This window comes from Toxorhynchites rutilus, chromosome 2 (assembly GCF_029784135.1).
Source record: "Toxorhynchites rutilus septentrionalis strain SRP chromosome 2, ASM2978413v1, whole genome shotgun sequence".
Lineage (NCBI taxonomy): Eukaryota > Metazoa > Arthropoda > Insecta > Diptera > Culicidae > Toxorhynchites > Toxorhynchites rutilus.
This window is the reverse complement of record NC_073745.1, coordinates 9,903,423-9,924,005: the sequence shown is the minus strand read 5'-3', so window position 1 is coordinate 9,924,005 and position 20,583 is coordinate 9,903,423. Positions and strand designations below refer to the sequence as shown.

The window sequence follows — 20,583 nt, the reverse complement described above, 5'->3', positions numbered from 1 at the left end:
GACCTGTTGGCAGAAGGGAGGACCAATAATCAAATCGGTCTTTGATTAAATGAATCGAATATTTTGTATTCCCCCTTTTTGCAGAAGAGTTCCCTTTCTAACGAAGGCACAAGAAATCCGGCCGACTCGAACGCGGCGAGTGGGTGGCGGAAAAATATCGAACTGGGAAAAAATCCAATAAATGGTAAAAGATGAATTTCATTAAGGCATAATTATTCATGCCAAGTTTAGCTCGTGCCCGCGGAACAATGGGAATCGGTAATACGTTCGGTGTTCTTTTTTTGTTCTTTTTATCCAAGGCTCCTTCCTCTTCTCTTGGTGCCTTTGTGAAAAGATGAGATGAATACGTTGGAATCCTCGTTAGTCTCCCGCTGAGTGCATTCCGGAATTCTAAATTCAGACTTCCCCCTCTAATTTCGAAGAATCCGAGCTATCGATGAGTAAGTGCGTTAAGCCTCGGGATTGGAAGGAAATTTTGGAGTTTTAAATTCGATCAGCGGAACATTATTGCTCCACGGTGGATAACCTCTTTGAAGATAACGATGGACCGGAACAGGCTTGGATGCTGAGCTTGTAAAGCCGCGAATTTTATGTTCGTGGTCGTTTGGGGGTGGGCCGGTTGGTTTGAGTTTCAAAAGGAATATTATTGTATTCGTTTTTGACAGCCTTTATCGCTTTATTGATTATACGAGAATGTCGGAAAAAAATATTTAAAAATCATTACTAGAGTGGCTCAACTTTTAGCCACAAACCTTCCTTTGGTTGCAGCACATTCGCACTGGCTGAATACTGCAGAGGTACTGCCGTTTTCGGGCAAATGTTAAATTTGAAATTACTCAAAATGGTCGCCAGTCCCACCCTAGACTGCATCATCCCGAAGCGCAGTCCAATACAGGCGCGTGGGCCTTCCCCGAATGGCAGAAATGAACAAATATGGCGTTTGACCACTTCATCCGGACAAAAACGATCGGGATCGAACACTTCCGGATTCGGGTAATACTGCTCATCTCGATGGATCGCGAAGACGGGTATTTGAACCTTCATGCCCTTTGGAATCACAACGTCACTGTCAGGGATTCGATAATTTTGCACCGTTTTCCGTTCCAGCACCGGGAGGGATGGATACAAACGAAGTGTTTCTGTAAAATGGTTTCAATAAATTATGGTTTTCGAAACATGAATAAACATACCTTTAATGCACTGGTCGAGATAAGCCATATCGGACACCGCTTCGTACGTCAATCCTCCGTGCTTCTTGAGAGCCTCCTGAACACACTTTCTGGCCTTCTCCTGACACTCCTGATTCAATGCCAGCTCATACAGACAGAACGTCTGATTGGATGAGGAGGTCTCGAATCCGGCACCGAAGAATATAAACGCCTGTGCCGCAACCTCATCGATCGTCAGCTGTCCTCCGGTATTCTTCAACTCGATCAGTAAGCTCATAAAATCCTTACGCGTGATGTTATTCTTCTCGCGATAATCCACCGTATCCTTCACCAACCTGCCGAAAAATTGGCTCGGTTCGTCCCGCAGCGATTTCATGCCCAGTCGCCGACCCACCTCCGGGAAAAGTTTCAGAAAGAGACGCACCGGTTGGGAGTGTCTTGGTTTGTCGAAAATCAGCCCACCGAACTTCCGGAACTGACTGTTTGGATCCTCGAAGCTGTTGCACTCGATCCCGAAGGCACAGCTACCGATCACGTCCGTCGTGAAGCGTGCCACGTAATCCTTGATCTCCAGCTCCCGCCCCTCAGCGACCGTCTTTACCAGGAACGCCGAGAAGTTGTCCCCAACGGCGGCCAATGTTGGGAACATCATCTTCATCTTGCCCGATGTGAACGTGGGTGTCAGTCGGGCTCGCAGCGTGCGCCATTTGTTACCCTCGATGGAGAAGAGATGAGCACTGAGAGGATCGCGCTTCGGATTATGAAACACTCCACGATCGGGGAAATAGTTGAAATCCTTGATGGTGACCGTTTTGATCAGATCGAGATCGGTAATAGCAACGAGTGGTTGCAGGAGGAAATACAATCCGTGGAATGGTCCCCTATCCTTCATCTGGTTGTACTGTTCCCGGGAAATATCGGCGAAAGATTTGTTGTGCACATTTTGGAATGATCCTAACGGAAATAGTGGCTCGATGAAGGGCACTTTTTGACGGGACCAGAAGGAATACCGTTGTTTCACGTAGACTACCAACAGGATGATCGGTGTGACGAGCAGAATCACCAGCTGCACTATCGACATACTGATGACGATGCTAAGGAACTGACTCAAGCGAAGAACGATCGAAGACTGACGGACGGACTGTCTGCTAGTGACTAGTTTTATGCACCGGTGACGTGCACAAGATAACGACGCTGACTGGTCGATTTTGGGACTGTTTACTTGTTTTTCTGCTGAATCATTCCGTAATCTTGTTTGGGTGAGTTGCTGTTACTGTTGAATCGTCCATATGATCGCACTGTATGTGCGGTTTATCAACAGCATATTTACATCAATGACTTTGTTGGAAAAGTATTTCCAACTTTTGATTGCAATTTCCAAGAAAAAAGATTGCCCATCTACCAGTAATTTAAATCGCGTATAAGAGATAGATTTTGCATATACGGTTTTTCGCGAAGAATAAGAAATATTTGAACATAAAAATTTATTTATATATAGGTATGTAATTGTAATTGTAATTTTTTCGGAGAAACAATGGAAATTAATATACTAAAATGATACTGTTCTTTTAAGCTACCAATTAGTTTAGAGTATTATTATTTTCGACAAACATCCCAAATAAAAATAACTTTCGGGGTAATTTTACACATTCTCAGTATATTATTACTATTTTTCGTCAGAATATTTAACATCTAATTAAACAGCAACAATAACATGTATTACAATTAACCTAATATTCCTGCTACTTTTAATTTGTTCTAGCATGAAAACTGGTAATAATTCCGAATATCCATGTTTTTGTAAATTACATTCCTCTCTGTTTCTCAATTATGAGAAATCATTATAAGTATTCAACAAGAACGGAGAAAAACAAATAGATGTGTAGGGTGCGTTCGAAACTTGTGGAGCAACCAGAGTTGCCAACTATAATTTGAAAAAATCAGGAAGAATCTTCTTCTTCTTCTTTGTTTTTAAGAGGCTTTAAACTTTGCAGTTCATTCGCCTCTACCAGAAAGAATGAAAATAAAAATCAGGATAAATCAGGATAGCTCATATTGGGTTGTCCGAAAAGTTAATGTCATTTTTGGGAAAACAAAAACAGCATTTTCAATCAATGCATTATAATTTAATTTTATATCCATGGTTCTGGTTCACAATCACATTTTTTTATCTCATTTGTTTAATTATTTAGGCTCATTGGCATTTTAGCTGTAACAGAGTTAGGTTTTAATCGTTTACATGTACATGTTTATGGTTATATAAATTGTAAATTTGTTACTGGGTGTTAACAACTTAAGCATTTGTTAACACCCATTTTTGTGTTATTCATAGCACAACACTGCCGTAATCTCGCAAATGACGCAAGCGCCAGGGGAAGAATTTTCGCTACGAGACTTTTCGCAAAATTGCATGTATAATCAACATACGCGTACAAAATCTGATCTGTACAAATTGTGTACAATTGATGGAAAAACATTGTCATCGGCTCGATTTTTGAAATAAATGCAGTTTTATTTAAGCTATGTTACCAACGCCAGTTTGTTGCGGAAATATCAAATTTTAATCGCTGTTTCCACAACCGATTGGCGTTCATCCATCAAAGTACGGGAGAATCAGTTTCCAAATATTTTCTACAACATGCCACCGTTGGGCAAAGCATGAGGTAGCATCAGGGAGAAGAGCTCTACACATTTTCCGTCTTTGCAGCATGCGTCGAGCGGGCTAACGTAGCTGAGAACCCGATTGAAACAACCATGGACAATCCAAAATGCAATTGAAAACATCCGTGTTGAATAAGATAATGCCGTCCGAAATTATCCGATGTAAAGCAAATAGATGTATTGAGTTTTGTTGTAAGATGCGTTTAGATGGAGATTTTAGATCACTAAATCCAACATTTACCCTTCGATCAACACTCAGCTTCAATTCATCCGAAAGAGACATTGAGCAAGTGAAGCAAGTGAACATCGTCAAGATGTTTTGTCCCTTGATTAATGTTGATATTTGAAATTTGTTATCCCTTCTCGTTCATTCTATGCCGTCATAACGGATCAGAAATCACATCGCATCAGATTCAAATTACGTCACATCATAAGGGAAAAAGCGGTTGCGCCACATCACATTGGAAATGGCGCTTACGCCATTCCGTTTTCAAGCTTCTACGGGGTCATTTTTTCACATTTCTATAAAACTTCGCAGTCATTTGAAAGGATTTGGTATTCTTTATCGATCAATAACATAAAAAGTAAAATGTCAATTTTGGCGCTTGCGTCACTTTGCGAGATCACGGCAGCACTGCCCGATGTTTCTTGCATAGCGGAGCAGTTGAATCGGTGAATCGATCTCCATCGCTGATGATTGTTGCGTGGACGTAGTTATACTATAATAACACAAAGATGGTCAATTGCGGGCATTGAGTTTGAACTCACGATCGATCGCTTTGTAAGCGAACGCGCAGCCAAGTGGCTACGAAGACCCCCTTAAACTCATTTAATGTAATAAATCGGGATGCCAAAATATGTGCTTAAATTAATTCTGGGTGTACTGAGTACCGTTATCTATCATTCATAGGACACCGCTTTGATTTGTGAACATTAAAATTCGCTTTGAAAAAGTTCAAATCGATATATTGTGGCATAAAGTACAAGCGATGGTGGCTGAATGCAGACAAACGACCACAAAGGGTTAAGAGTCTGTTCGTTCCTTAAAGGTGGAAACAGAATGCCACGTTGTGCGTCGCTTCTCATCAGCTGTCATTGCTTGCGTTTTGTACTAAAGCGTTTGCCTGACGCAATCTGTTGATTTGTAATCACAATGTAGCGTTCGCATCGCCGCTTTTCACGTAAACAAAAACGAAATAAAACTCTCAACAAATTCAATCAACTAGTGAATCTTGTATTTCATTTTAATAATTCTATGTATGCAGATTACAGCTAGTTTAAAAATTGGAACTGAAAAAGACATGAACCGACATCGGAGAGCAGCCGTCGTCGAACTAACCGAAATAATATGCGAGACACTGGCTCCCGTAGATTGTGAATTTGATTTTCGAACTAGAACCGCGATTTTTGGTATAGCTGATGCGACAAAGAGACCGTGATTGTTTTCTGACTTCGATGCATCTGGTGGAGAAAATCGCAACGGCGCTTCACAACTTTATAGGTGTAGAGAGTTTTGAAAGTTCTATGAATTAGAGAGAATGGTGTGCTGAAGTTACACTTCTTATGGATTTATCAGCAGCAGAAATATGAATAAGAACAATTCTAGTAAGGCTTCGTATCAGCTACGTGACACACTCACCGGTTATGTAAAAGATAATTAAATTAATTAAATATGAATAAAAAATTAAAAAATAGACAACATGGCGTTTTTATTTCATTCCTCAACAATTGTGATCATTTAGGACACAATCAAGGTTTTTTTGCGAATGAATCATGGCTCGGAGGTTATGCTGCATACATTGTTTTCACCATGAGCTTAATGTCACGGAGATCAATATTTTTGTGCTGCTGTTTGTTCCATTTCCGTGGAGTTTTGTTATCACTCCCAGCAGCCGGAACACAAGTTGTTTCGTCGATTTTTTCTACACGAGAACTGATCATTCAGGGTCGTAGTTGCTGGCAGTTCCACTATATAAAAAAACAGTTAAGACATTGAGTATCCATATAACTGAATTTTTTATTTACCTTCATTTGCTGATAAGTGTTTACAAAATCTTTAATGCTTCAAAATACTGTCATGATGAAGCCGCCGTCGGTGCCAATCCTATACTTGGAGCTTGTGAAAGCGCATTTATTATGCGAATATCTGTCACGTAAATCAAATAAGATGTCCTAATATTTGAAAAATGTTCAACTGTAACATACCTCCTTGTTTCAGTGCATTTGGTATATCAGTCCAAATTTTCTTTGTTGTGTGGCTGGTTTCACACGATGTTCCTTCGAACTGAAGCACTCGTTTGTTTTCACAAATTCAACGAGATTTGTTTCACACTCCGTTTTCAACGAATTTCAGATCGTGGGAAAATCTTTTTCGTGTTGTGTCCATGGCACCAGTAGAATGTATTTAAAAACAACACATTGACACATTCGACGCAAGCAGTTTAGAACAAATGTCAGAGTTTAGTACAACGATGCAAATGCCACGACGCATCATTGTGGGCGACTATATGGAAACACACATATTCAAAATAAACTGTCAAAGCACAACTGTTGCAACGCGACGCATAACGCGGCATTCTGGTTCCACCTTAACCCTTTCGTCGCCCCGTCACCCAGATATGGGTGACACTTTCCTCGTTCAAATTTAACAGGATTTTCAAAAGAATTTGACAGCATAGGCACCTAAATGTAACTATAGGATATGTAGAAAAATAAGGTTTGTACTGGAGTTTTTTTACGAAACCCGTATATTTAATATGACTTTGGCATGTGCTATTGTTGTCAATTCGTCTTCAAATAGAAAGAAATTTCACTAGATCATGTAAAAGTTGTCTACAAACTATGTTTGGTCTTCATTTAATAAATCATCCGCAATTCGCGAGAAACTCAAAAACAGCGCATTGGGCGACGAACGTGTTAAATCAGGTGGCTGCTATGTAAAAACGTTCTGCGTTTAATATTAGTGTTTATAAAATGTTCACTAACAGCAACTGTTAATTCAAACGTGCTAAGTCATTAGTATTAAAAATAGTTCCATGATCAGTTTCATGATTAAAAATATGAGTTTAAATCAATGTTATGATGATTTAAGCCGAATGTCAGCGAAGTAATATTTGGTAATATTTTTGAAGTGCGGAAATATGATAATTTTTTTTTTTAATATCTGAAGATTATGATGAATGAAGTTTCGATACATCAATCAATGATAACGACATTGCTTAGGATGAGAAAATAAAAGTAAAGGCAAAGATTCTTGACGTTGTGGAGAAAATCTGGCGTAGTGGTAACATCCATACCTCTCACGCAGAGATCACAAGTTCAATTCTCACTCCCGACGTTCTTCCAAAAATGGAAGTAAAAGTGACAAACCAGCCGAAATGTGTTGAAAGTTATTATTTTAAAAACAAGCCCAATTCATGCAACTTCAAAATAAAAAACAAATTCTCTTGCATTTGAGAAATGAGGTTAAATAGTTTTAGTAGTTTGTGTGTTGTTTCCGAGGTGATTTTGTCCCATTCTTGACTGTAGGTCGCAAACACTTCTTTTCCAAACTTTCAGCAGTTCGCCATTTTCTTGCTATACCATCAGACCCAAATAGCATTTCTTTCGTCTCGCCTGACCAAATCAGCTTATGCCAGTCATCAATGGGCGGATTGTGATGCCAGTTCAATCTAAAACTTGCTTCCAACCTGTTTCGCAATTTTTGGAGCTGAAAGTCCAGCTTCGCCTACTTCACGATAGCTCTGTCAATTCGGTCAGTTGTCATTGAAGAACGCCCCAATCGCTTGGCGGAGGGGATAGACCTGCGCTTTTTGTACACCTGTACAATCCTAGCGACCGTATCTTTTTAAAGCTGGACAATATCAGCAATATCACGGTAGTTTTTGCCAGTTTTGTGATGTTCAATAGCCGAATTTCGGTACTGATCGAAATTTGTGCTTTTTTGGATATCTTGCAACACATAAATTCATTTTTTTTATTTATTTAAAATTCATATTTCGTAGCTTAAGACTTCTGTCTTTTAATGTTACATTGTTAAATTGAAGTAGAATAAGCGCTGCACAAAACAAAACAAAAATCAAATTATTTGAACAACTACTAATGGCTCCTAATTAAAATACTCTATACAACCTCTCTTAAATGCTGTGGACGAATCTGCATTAGATAGATTTGTGGGTAGAAAAAACAGGAAGTGGGTTATATAGGTGGTATAACCGCAAGGGTGACGTAGGACTATCGTTGATTTAGAGATCATTTGTTTGAAGTTGAATCAAAATCCACTCTGAATGAATGAATAAATGAATATTTGGGGGACTTCGAAAACAAGAGCGTTACGTTGGAGGCACAAGGTTTTATGCATCCAATATAGGATACGAAAAACCATGTTCTGAAGAATAATCTTCAGAAGCTTTCCTGCTAACTGCACTTGATTGACAAATCACATAACCAAATGTATTATATGGATATTTTATGGATAGAAAACATTAAAATAAGCTCTTTCGCTTGAATGTAATTTTCAATTCCAAGGGGAACTGGCAGATTATTTTCCAGCAACGATTAGATATTTCCACATTTTCCTCGATACTGGAAGCCCACCAGTGGTTAACACTAACTCGATAACCACCTGTTAATAGCACTTGATTCAAAAATATTTGGTCACAGTGTTACATGGATAGGAAACATTAAAATAAACTCTTTCACCTGAATGTATTTTTAAATTCCCAGTGGAACTGGCAGATTATTTTCCAGCAATGATTAGATCTTTCCGGAACTTTCTCGATGCTGAATGGCATCCAAACGGAAAGAATTCCGCGCGTGTTTGTGTGTGTGTAGCGATGTCTTCCCGGGGAACCGTTTGTGGCATCACTCTCCTCCTGATGGATTCCCTTCTGGCCTAAGGTGCACAAACAGGCTCTTGGTGACACCGTTCATCCGCGCTTTCATGATAAACGAAGAGCTTCACCACAACAGCGACAACATGCTCCAATCGCTGTTCAATTAGAACTGAGTGGATTTCCGAGCGGCGCTCGCTTATATACCGATTGGTGATTTCAATAGCCTGTTTCGAGAACAATTTTAAGGCTATTGAAACAAGTTTTTGGATCAAAAAGTAACAAGTATATAACGCGTAGACATTTTATCTTTCGAATGAAGTGTTTATCATACCATTTCGTTCAATTGTTTAGGAGCTATCAACGCTCAAAATCTCGGTCTCCGGCGTAACGCTTTCGGTTTCGAAACTTTGATTTTACACCCCGGTATAGAAATGAAAGACGTAGTCCTACGTCAAAAATCAAATGTAAATTTTCTATGCTGCTCAAATTAGATTTTTCTTATTGGGTATAATTTTACATTTCTTCCACGCATCCGGGAAAACGCTTGTTATAACAATTGAATATAGAATAAGAATAATAGAATAAGTAAGTTATAGGTTCGACCAAAAGAGGACAAATAGCTTTTATGAATTTCATTGGTAACATGTTCAACATATCAGGTTGAATAAACTGAATTTCACGAGAAATTCCTTAGATACCATGCGCACAGAACTACGGCTGAATGGCTATCGTGAGAGCAATTTCTGTTTTTATAGTTTGAGCTCTACTGAAATTCAGGGTGACTCAAAAGTCATAAAATTCTTCAAACATAAGGTGACTATCAATACGGCATCCATAGTCGATAGTTATACTACCAAACAAGCAGGTGACCACTTTGCCCCCACTACCCCTACATTAGAACCCAGAACTACAAAAGTGATGATGTTTGTTTATTCTACGCACTTAAAAGCAAGATTCGGTCGTGATTAATCATTTTGTATCTATGTAGTATGTATGTAGCTGCCAATAAAATTTGTGCAGTTTATGGACCCGATACAGTTTCCATTTCCACCGCACAACGATGGTTTCAACGTTTTCGATCTGGTGTAGAGGTCGTCGAAGATGCGCCACGCTCCGGAAGGCCTGTCGTCGAAAATTGCGACAAAATCGCTGAATTATCCGAGAAAGACCGGCATAGTAGCAGCCGTAGCATCGGCCAAGAGCTGGGGATAAGTCATCAAACCGTTATTAACCATTTGAAGAAGCTTGGATTCACAAAGAAGCTCGATGTATGGGTGCCACACACGTTGACGCAAAAAAACATCTTTGACCGTATCGACGCATGTGAATCGCTGCTGAATCGTAACAAAATCGACCCGTTTCTGAAGCGGATGGTGACTGGCGATGAAAAGTGGGTCACTTACGACAACGTGAAGCGGTTCAGACGGTGGCCAAGCCCTCATTAACGGCCACGAAGGTTCTGCTGTGTGTTTGGTGGGATTGTCAAGGAATAATCTATTATGAGCTGCTTCCCTATGCCAAACGCTCAATTCGGACCTATACTGCCAACAACTGGACCGCTTGAAGGTAGCACTCATGAAGAAGAGGCCATCTTTGATAAACAGAGGCCGCATTGTCTTCCATCAGGACAACGCCAGGCCACACACTTCTTTGGTGACGCGCCAGAAGCTCCGGGAGCTCGGATGGGAGGTTCTTTTGCATCCGCCGTATATTCCGGACCTTGCACCAAGTGAATACCACCTGTTTTTGTCCATGGCGAACGAGCTAGGTAGTCAGAAGTTAGCCACAAAAGAGGCCTGTGAAAATTGGCTATCCGAGTTTTTTTTTGCCAATAAGGAAGCGAGCTTCAATAACAGGGGTATTATGAAGTTGGCATCTCGTTGGGAACAAGTCATCGAACAGAACGGCGCATATTTGACTTAAAACAGATGATTGTAACTAATTTTATGAACAAATGAAAATTAAAAAAAATACCGCAGGACTTTTTTGACAGCCTAATATTAAGTTGGCTGATATCATTGATTATGTTGGGGCCGATAAGAGAAGGATTTCCGGTATTTTTAGCGCAACACATGCTATTCATATTTTACCTAATTGAAGAAAGATATAAGTTACAACACTTATATTCATTATATAAATACCACATTGTAAGATGATGATTTTCTAACCTTTTCAGCGTGGAAAGAATATTTGAATCCGGGAAATTTGAAAGAAAATTCGGATTTTTCTAACAAATTTGAACCAATTTCATACAAAAAAAAAAAACAAAACATAATTTTACTCGCTGCGCCATCGGGTTTCGCCTCTAACGTAAATTTGTCAATTGAATACGAAGGGGAATATATATATATATATATATATATATATATATATATATATATATATAAGTTATAATCACCTAAGGTTCTGAAAGATGGTTGAACAAGAACATGTTGGATGGTTGAGCTCTAGGCTAGAACTACTTTATTTTGACATTGCTCCATATTTTATATCCAGCGAGAACTTGACTAATCTACCCGTTGACTACACTTTCAACTACCCTGCTTAAAATCATTACCCTCGTTCAATGACTACCCGCTCGACAACACGTGCTCTGTGTTGATGGTTTTGAAGGTTAAGCCTGGTTTCGCTTATAACTACTCCCTCTTCAAGCGAGGAACGTCTCGTTCCGATTTCTGATGTAACGACGGTGACGATTTTCGCCTGGTGCCAATCGTAAGTTTCTCCGGGTATGATAAGATCGATATTCTCGTAAACAGAATGTTGGTCCCGTCGGTTGCTGCCCTCGGTGCCCGTGGGGAACTGCTTCAAATCGCTAATATTCCCTTAGCGACGCTTCCTTCCCTGAAGTTATGCTCACTTTTTTCCGGTCGCGAACAGGCTCCACTCACCAGCACTAGGAAACAACCAACGAGATCCTACCGACTGCGCCAGTTACATAACTTACGTTCGGGAGGTGATATATTTGAAATAAAAGAAATGTTGTTCTCTTGAAGCTAAAATACCAACTGATTTTTATTCATCATTACATTTTACTCCTAACTTCCTATTTCTACCTGTTTGTTCTATATTTCCCTATCGATCCTTCGATCCTTTTTATTGCTGCTATTATCGGCATTGTGTTGTGTTTTCCCTGAATGTGAAATACTGCTAATGATCTAAATCGTTTATTGCTATTTCGGTCCTTATTGTTCGTTGCTTATCTTTACTGTCTAACTACGGTGTGGCAAACATTGTCATTGTTTATTTAGGATCGTTTCCTTATTTTCTAAAAGTTCGAGAGCAACTGCTTGTTGTTGTTGTATCTGTTGTAGGGCTCTGAGTTGTTCGAGCGGGCACTGCTTATCTTCAGGTAAATTTGGAGTCGTGTTCATCCCAGGGTTGACACTTCGGGGGTTAAGGTTGGTCTCGTAGTTAACTTATATATATATATATATATATATATATATATATATATATATATATATATATATATATATCACATTTTTTGGAGATTGCTTCAAATTGACAACTTTCTGAGTATATAGGCTACGTAATTTAAATTAATAGATGATACACATTATTGGAATTTTAGATCCATCATTCAAATAAAACTTATAATTTAATGATTATGCTGTTGGGGCAAAAATAAATCCATTGTTTTCTCATAAGATGGCTGTAGTGATCGATATCTTTATCTTTATTCAATCTTTATTTCATCTGACTATTGGTTGTCATATTGAAAAATCGGTGAGGAGATGCCAAAGAGGCGTAAAAACCACACATCGTCACGTCATACATTGATAGAAACACATTAAACACATGGTGGTCAAAATATTAAACAATATCAATATCTCGTATAGTATCGATCAAATAATTTCAAGCTTAAGCTCGTTGTCAAGCTGACATTCCACACTAAAAAAAATATTTGGTGTTTTTTTTTTGTCTGTTTCATTTTACAGTTTTCTTTAATGAACGCAAACATGCAAGCCAAGTCACTGAATGGTGTTTATGGTGACGATACTGTAAAGACTTATTACCTATTCAATTATTTCATTTTACCATTTTCACCATTTTTCACCATTTGAAGCTAGCGATTGAACAGAAACGGCCATAATTTGCCAATATAGGCTTCCTGAGTGATGATAAATTGGGATCAAGAGAAGATCGTGAAAACCGATTACTAGAGTTTTTCGCCAATAACAACCATACTCTTCAACACGTATGGTGGCAGGTACCAAAATTATTTATTTTCAGCATCAGATGACAAGTTTTATTTACATCCGATTTTTTATAAGCGCATATATAGAATCATTGACCTTTCTTTGCAAAAATAATAACTCGGAGTCCCGACGTCTGCTTAAAATACGATGCAAGGTAAAGTTGTTCGAAAATCAATGGATTACTTTGGAAAAATAACATGGGAACATGTTTTGAGTCATCAAAATTTTGAATATTGAACTCAATTTTTGAGTAAGATTTTTTAACATTGTATTCAAAGTGTTATTTTTTTCTAAATAGTTAATCGATTTCCCAACGATTTCGAGTAATGATTTTTTTCGAAAAAAGGTCAGTGAATGTTTGAGTAAGGGCCGTGCTCTGCTGTTCGACGCAACTTTGTCGCGATACTCTCACAAGAACGTTGTACGGCACTGACGTCCAATTTCCGGATACAATTCTGGATTCTTGTAGTCAGTTGCTTCGTGTCCTTGGCCCTCCAATTGTTTTTATACACTAGTGCACTGAGTGAGCCAAAGAAATTCTCTATTGGGCGGCACTGGGGCAAGTTTGTTGGGTTACGATCTTTCGGCACAAACGGTATCTTTTTCTCCTCAAGATACGCCAGCGTCTTCTTGGCGTAATGGGAAGACGCCTTGTCCGGCCAGAAGACGTACTTCCCATCCGCGTGATGCTCGTTCAGGAACGGCAGCAGGATTTTATCGAGGCACTCTTCTCGATAGATTTGTTGGTTGATTACCAGACCGCTCGGCTTAAACCAAGGCTTTGAAATGCCCCGGTCGGAAATGGCGATATACAACATAACCTTTTTTCAAACTTGAGCTTGAACTTGTATTTCACTTCAGGCGGTGTGGATGACTTGTCACTGGAGTAGTACTTATCATTTCCTGAAATATGCGTTTTGGACAGCGGAAAATAGCTTTCGTCGTCCAGAACGAAAGACGTCCCGCGGTATTTTTGGTCATCCACCGACACTGTGATTTAACCGTCTCAATCTGCTCCTCCGTGTACTCCGGCGACCTTGTCTTTTTCCTGCAGACGATTCCTTCCATCTTGAGGGTCCGATGGATCAATACGTGGGAGCAGCCATATTTCCGACCGGCGTCACGCAGGCTGGTTGCGTCCTTGTTGTCAAACAGCTTCTTTAACGATGTCTTCCTCTGCATCGTCATTATCGTCACTGGACGACCACTTCCGACCTTCCGCTCTACGTTCAGGGAACCCAGGATACGATATACCGTACTGACAGGTACATTTTCTTCCTTAAAATGTGCCACCGTGAACTTTTTTCCTTGCTGGAAATGCATTTCGTAGAACCGTACAACGTTCTTGTGAGAGCATCGCGACAAAGTTGCGTCGAACAGCAGACCACGGCCCTTACTCAAACATTCACTGACATTTTTTTGAAGAAAATACATTATGTTATTAATAAAAAATACTGAAATCGATGAAAAAATTTTTTTTTTTATATGTGATCTCATTTTTTATTTAACACCCGTTATATTAGATACGCTCTTATAGAAATCAATCGTAATTAAAAATGAACATTAAAAAATGAAAATGGTGATTTTGACAGTTTCAACAAGATTTGAAGAATTTAGAAGGGTAATGCCCAGAATTCGAACACATTATTAACGTAGGACTACAAAATTATAAACCGTTTACTAGAATTTTTCGCCAATAAGAACCAAGACTTCTAAAGGGAGGCATTATGAGGCTAACTTCAAAATGGCAACGAATTATACAATAAAACGGTGCATATTTGACCCATCGAACAATTCGAACATCCTAAATAATGTTTTGAATTTAACGTGGAAATAATAAAGTGTATTGTTGTCGTTTATCAATCTCAAAACCAATATCAACAATGCAATAGAATAATTATTTTATACTGAAGCTATTGGAGTGGCTGCGTTCATTGAAAATATTTTTTTTTTGTAAAATTTTCCCGATTGAAAAATTAATGTGAATCTTTGTGGATTTATTTTACCGTTACCGCTCGATCAGAACCTGATTGGTTTTAAGAAGGATACAAATGAATAGAAACACAAAAAAAGTATGATATCACTAAATCGTTGTATTGAAATAAAAACCGAAAGCTTCGCATCCCACATCTTCGTTTATTTTTAATATTTTTCTACAATAAATACAAACCATTTTGCGATCTCCTCATGAGCTTGTCTGTGACTAATAACTAAGGTTTTGGTTGTCCTCTATGTCCCTCAGAGCACAATTCGTGAAAGTTTTCATTTCCCCTCATTCTATCGGCAGAAGATGGGGGAGAAATTACGTCTCAGGGTATTTCACCCGAGATTTCTCCGATACACGATAACGTCCCGTTTTTTGTTTGCTAATGAGACAGCATCGCAATTAATCCCTACCATCCGTTGGAGTAAATATTGATTACTTGTTATCCTTAATAATTGCCTTCCGGAGTGAAACAGAGAGAGAGAGAGAGAATCGGAATGATGTTTTCCTACTTATCGAGATGGTTGATTAAACACGATAAATCAAATCCTGAAGATGAGTTTGTTTGTGTAAACTTTACCAGCAAGGCATCCAGAGACACCTTTGACTTCCCATTTACCCACCTCCTTGAGTGCTTCGACGACGGCGGGGCCTATTGCGTTTGCCCGATTACAAGATTGTTGGTTTTGTTTGAAGTGCATAACAATCCTTCCCGCTCCTATTTTCCCCGCGGGAGTAGTTTGTTTTCGATTAGTGCAAGTAAACTTTCACCGCACTCTTCTTACACAGATGTCGGAGAAAGGTCGATGGCTTGTTCTCCCCCCGGAGTCCCGAAGCAATAACTCATCTGCGGTGTAACCCCTTCTTCGGGTTTCATTACGGGATGGGGTGATGATTGCTGCAACAACTGTTCGATCATTGAGCGTCGCGTCTCCTTCGGCATTCGGTAAGAGAGTGCAATGGAAATACTTTTGGGAAATCTTGGAATTGTTTGTCGCGCATCTCGGTAGTTTGTACACGAAGTCTTCCCTTCGAGTGATTTAATAAACCGCTGCGGATGATGGAAATAAACTCAAAGATTCTTCTAAGCGTGTATAACACAATTTTGATGATCCGACTCTGTGATGCCGTGTGCGAAATTGTATGATGCCTCGGAAACTGCAGTATTCATCTCCCCGGTCCAGGGCTTAAATTAAATTTCCCTTTCAGAGCGATAGATGAAAGAGTTCAGGTGAGGCGTACGTATTTTCGGTTTTAACGCGCTTCTGACAGCTCACAGCCGGCCAATGCCAACACCGAATTCCTCCCGCTTGGAAAGATGAGGAGAGGAAACTACCGCTATACGATGCCTGTCGGAAGCTAAATTGGGACCTGCAAGCCGATGCCAGTTTGGGCGTTTTCCCATGCAGTAGGCGCTTCGATGCCATGCTCGTGTAGCCATCGGAATTTGCCGGGAATGATCAGTTGAATCAATTAGAAACATTTCTATTTAGATGCTCCCTCCCCCATGAAAAGATTATAAAGAACCGTTTTAAAGGTTGTTTTAATGAATTTCATCTTATACAAGCGACGTCAATACTACATGATCATCCCTAGCAAGGAAAATTCGACGAGAGTCGATGTGGTTTTCAGCTTTGATGCATATTAATCCGCGGTGTGCATATTCGCGGCACTGCGAGCATCCCAGTGGCCTAGTTTCGAGTTTAAATTAATGCATTCCCACACATCGCGTCGAACACGGCTTCCATTTCGCTACCCAGCTACCAGATGCCAGCAAACCGCATCTTTTGTCTCATAAAAACGAATTGGCGCATGGCCGCATATTTACCATTCCCGAGTTCGATATATCCTCTTTCCGGTGGCCAGTGGTGATATGCTTCGCTTCGATCGACGGGAACTCTTTTTTCACCTCACATCGAGAGAATATCACGCGGACGCAGTATGCATTAATAAACGAACCGCAAGGGCCGAATGGTGCTCCCGAATCGTGTGAAACATAAAAAAATAACACATTAATGTAGAAAGCATTGCAACGGTGAGCTTTTAAGTGAGTGAGTATTGAAATTCTCGTACTACAAAATATTCAAAATCATACTTCTCGACGGAACTGTGCACATGGTTTCGGTAAGGGAGATTTCTGGGGTTTGTGTTGTTTTCCCCTTGAAAGCTCCTTGACTATCTAATAACTTGACGAACACGGTGGGAACACTTGGGTGTTGGGAGGGTTGTGATCTTTAGGTTCTATTATCACATATCATTCATCGCCTTCCTTCCATAATGGCAAAATATCAAAAACGGCCAAAACAAATTTAAGTCGTGTGTTGTTGAGGGAAGGTAGCAGACGCTTCTTCAGATATTCCTTTACATAGCATGTATGCAAGCTCAAAAGAATGCGTTGAATTTAGGTTATTAACCCAAAAATGGAAGGGAGGAATTCCTCTTTTTAATGCTAAAGTTGAATAAATTATTAAATGAATAATATTGTTTTTAATAATTAAGTTAAAATTGAATAATAATAATAGTAATAAAATTGAAAATAACATAAAATACTTCTAGCAGAAAGCTGCCAGCATAAAAACAATGCGTATGTGTGATAGATGAAAATATTCTAAAGACGTTCAAGTGGGGGTGAACAATGAAAATAATGTCTGAATAATTTGAAAAGAGAACCCGCGAAGCCCGTCTAAAGGCGGGCTTGGGCTGTAGAGGGTTAAATTATGGTCGTTCCATCCTTTCATAAATAGCTTGAGAAGTTTTCTGCAAAAAAAATGAAAGAATCCTTAAGGCAGTATTATGGTCTAGAAATTAAAAAAAAAGTCTAAATGTTTTTCCTTCATAAAGGGTGTGTCACATCAAATTGCATCACGGAAAAAACGCTGTAGAAATTCGCCCAGTAGACCGATCCTTTTGAAAATTTTAGACAGTAAAATAAAAACTATTAAACAACTTTTGGCATTTTCTTTTTATTCATACTTCGAGCCCAAGCCCGTATGCTCGCACCTTCCTCTTTACCCCGTCCATAAGGTTCTGTACAACGTCAGATTGTAGTTTTTTTTTTGAACATAAATCCATTTTCTCTTGAAGTCCGCCTCCGATTTGACAACTTTTGGGTTCTTCCGGAGGGCATGCTTCATAATCGCCCAATATTTCCCTATTGGGCGAACTCCGGCGCGTTGGGCGGGTTCATTTTCTTTGGCACGAAGTGACCCCGTTGGCTTCGTACCACTCCAACACGTCCTTTGAATAGTGGAACGAAGCGAGATCCGGCCAGAAGATGGTCGGGCCCTCGTGCTGCTTCAATAGTAGTAGTAAGCGCTTCTATAGGCACTCCTTAAGGTAAACCTGCCCGTTTACCGTGCCGGTCATCACGAAGGGGGCGTTCCGCTTTCCGCAAGAGCAGATCGCTTGCCACACCATGTACTTTTTGGCAAACTTGGATAGTTTCTGCTTGCGAATCTCCTCCGGAACGCTGAATTTGTCCTCTGCGGAGAAGAACAACAGGCCCGGCAGCTGACGAAAGTCCGCTTTGACGTAGGTTTCTTCGACCATTACCAGGCAATGCGGCTTCGTCAGCATTTCGGTGTACAGCTTCCGGGCTCGCATCTTCCCCACCATATTTTGCCTTTCGTCGCGGTTAGGAGCCTTCTGAACCTTGTATGTACGCAGGCCCTCCTGCTGCTTGGTCCGCTGGACGAATGAACTTGACAAATTCAGCTTATTGGTGACATCCCGGACCGAACTTCTCGGATCACGTCTAAACTGCTTAACTACGCGCTTGTGATCTTTTTCACTGACGGAGCATCCATTTTTGCCGTTCTTCACCTTCCGGTCGATGGTTAAGTTCTCGAAGTATCGTTTTAGTACTCTGCTGACCGTGGATTGGACGATTCCCAGCATCTTACCGATGTCCCGATGTGACAACTCCGGATTCTCGAAATGAGTGCACAGGATTAATTCACGACGCTCTTTTTCGTTCGACGACATTTTTCCAAATTTACGAAAAATTGACAGTGAAGCATGGCCAACGTGATCTATACACTCTTACCTGATTATAAGCGAAAGCTGAAGATATAATTCCTGAAAATTAAATTTCTACAGCGTTTTTTCCGTGATGCAATTTGATGTGACACACCCTTTATTTCTGTAGTTTAGACATTCAAGAATATACCCTACACAGGATTTATCGAAAATCCTATTATTCACCGAGTTAGAACCGTTTTAGTGATGCGGTATCTACCCAGCTTCAAACGTCTTTTTCTCGAAACTAGTTTTTCCAAACTGGCGTACACGATATCACAAGTTATACTGAACCGATTCGTGTCGAAATTATATGGATACAATCTGCAAGTATCTCGCTATCGCATGAACCTCTAAAATATGATGTTTTTACTATTTTACTATTTTTGAAAAATCGGGAAACGTAAGAAAAAACGTTTTAACCGCATTTGGTTTTCCAAACGGCCGCCATTTTGTCAAAAAAAAAATGTTTTTGACTTGTCCAAGGTTCATGCAATAGCGGCATCTTTACTGATTCCGAATCTGTTCGATTTTTGACGTAGAACTACATCCTTCAGCAAGGGTGCCAAATCAGAAAAATGGTCACGTTTTTAGGAAATAAAGTTAACGTTAATAACTATTTTCACTGTGAACGAATTCTCATGATTTGCATACCAATCGAACCGGAAGTTTTCTTTTAATTGACCCGATTGACGGTTTCCCCAACACAGGCTTCAAAATCGATGTACCTGTGGAAAGCCGCTCTGCAAATATACATGCAAGTTGGGGGTATTGGGAACAAAAAGCTGTGTTTCCCTAACACGGCCTTCAAAACCAATGTGCCTGAGGGAATCCACTTTGCAAATACATGCAAGTCGGAGGTATTTTTTGGTGTTGAGTACTTTTGTACTCGCTTGTCGTTGTGCAAACCGGAATATGCTTCCCTAAAACGTACTTTTAATCTGAGAAGTCTGGGAAAATCGTCATTTCAGATACTAGAGGTGAATAAACTTTCGCGGTTCGAGAACTTCGTAAACATGAGATGTGCAATAATTTCAGAGGGAAAGGTAAAATACAATGATCGTTTGACAATTTTTCCGTTCACATATTTTGATTGTCTTAGGCATCATATCAAACGTAAAAGGACGTTCATTAGATTTATTTGTAACGAAGAACTAAATCTATTACAAAAATTTCTATGCATTATAAAATAATATTCGAAGTTGTAAACAAGTGGATTGCATAATATAATTGTGTAGTTCTACGTCAAAAATATGCGGTCGTGTCCTAGATACAACCCCTTACAATTTTTGGTTTCAGATAACCAGAAAGACTGGAATCGTGTACGCCATGGCACAATTTTTTTTTTGAGCCCTCTCACTCCATCAGCTCTTATTTGTACCATTTAAGCATACTTTTTTCTCCGTTCAGTTTTTGTTCTATTGTTAAAAGATATATGAACAAATAATGATATAATGAATACTAACAATATTCTTTGTTTTATTTCAAAGGAACTCAAAAAAACGACCGAAATGCGTGTCTCTACACCCCCTTAATAAAAATTCCAACCGATTCGTGAATATTAAAATTGGATTTTGGGTAAATATTCAAAATTTAACGATTAGAAATCCTTTATTATGAATGAACCGATTCAAGTCAGATATTCACAGTTTTGTTCGACAACTTGTCGTCATGTTGCCAACTTCATTACACCTCTTTCATGAGAACCTTCGTCC

General features: G+C 39.5%; 1 protein-coding gene and 1 long non-coding RNA gene across 2 annotated transcripts; both read right to left on the bottom strand.

Annotated features, from left to right (window-relative positions):
- Positions 1–643: 643 nt before the first annotated feature.
- Positions 644–2,326, bottom strand: LOC129767189 (cytochrome P450 6a9-like). The gene is made up of 2 exons (XM_055767826.1): positions 1,191–2,326; positions 644–1,139 (listed from the first exon to the last, which is right to left on the bottom strand). The coding sequence occupies exons 1-2, from the start codon at positions 2,248–2,250 to the stop codon at positions 724–726; spliced, it is 1,476 nt and encodes a 491-aa protein (XP_055623801.1). The 5' UTR covers positions 2,251–2,326; the 3' UTR covers positions 644–723.
- Positions 2,327–5,644: 3,318 nt separating this feature from the next.
- On the bottom strand, positions 5,645–6,211 carry LOC129765022 (uncharacterized). Its single transcript, XR_008741324.1, has 3 exons — positions 6,036–6,211; positions 5,856–5,976; positions 5,645–5,798 (listed from the first exon to the last, which is right to left on the bottom strand). It is a non-coding gene; the product is annotated as an uncharacterized LOC129765022 (long non-coding RNA).
- Between the last annotated feature and the right edge of the window lie 14,372 nt (positions 6,212–20,583).

Excerpts from the sequence above, each read along its gene's own strand:
- LOC129767189 (XM_055767826.1), bottom strand. The coding sequence starts at position 2,250 with ATGTCGATAGTGCAGCTGGTGATTCTGCTCGTCACACCGATCATCCTG. Across the intron at positions 1,140-1,190 it reads TCTCGACCAGTGCATTAAAG|AAACACTTCGTTTGTATCCA; the intron begins GTATGTTTATTC and ends ACCATTTTACAG.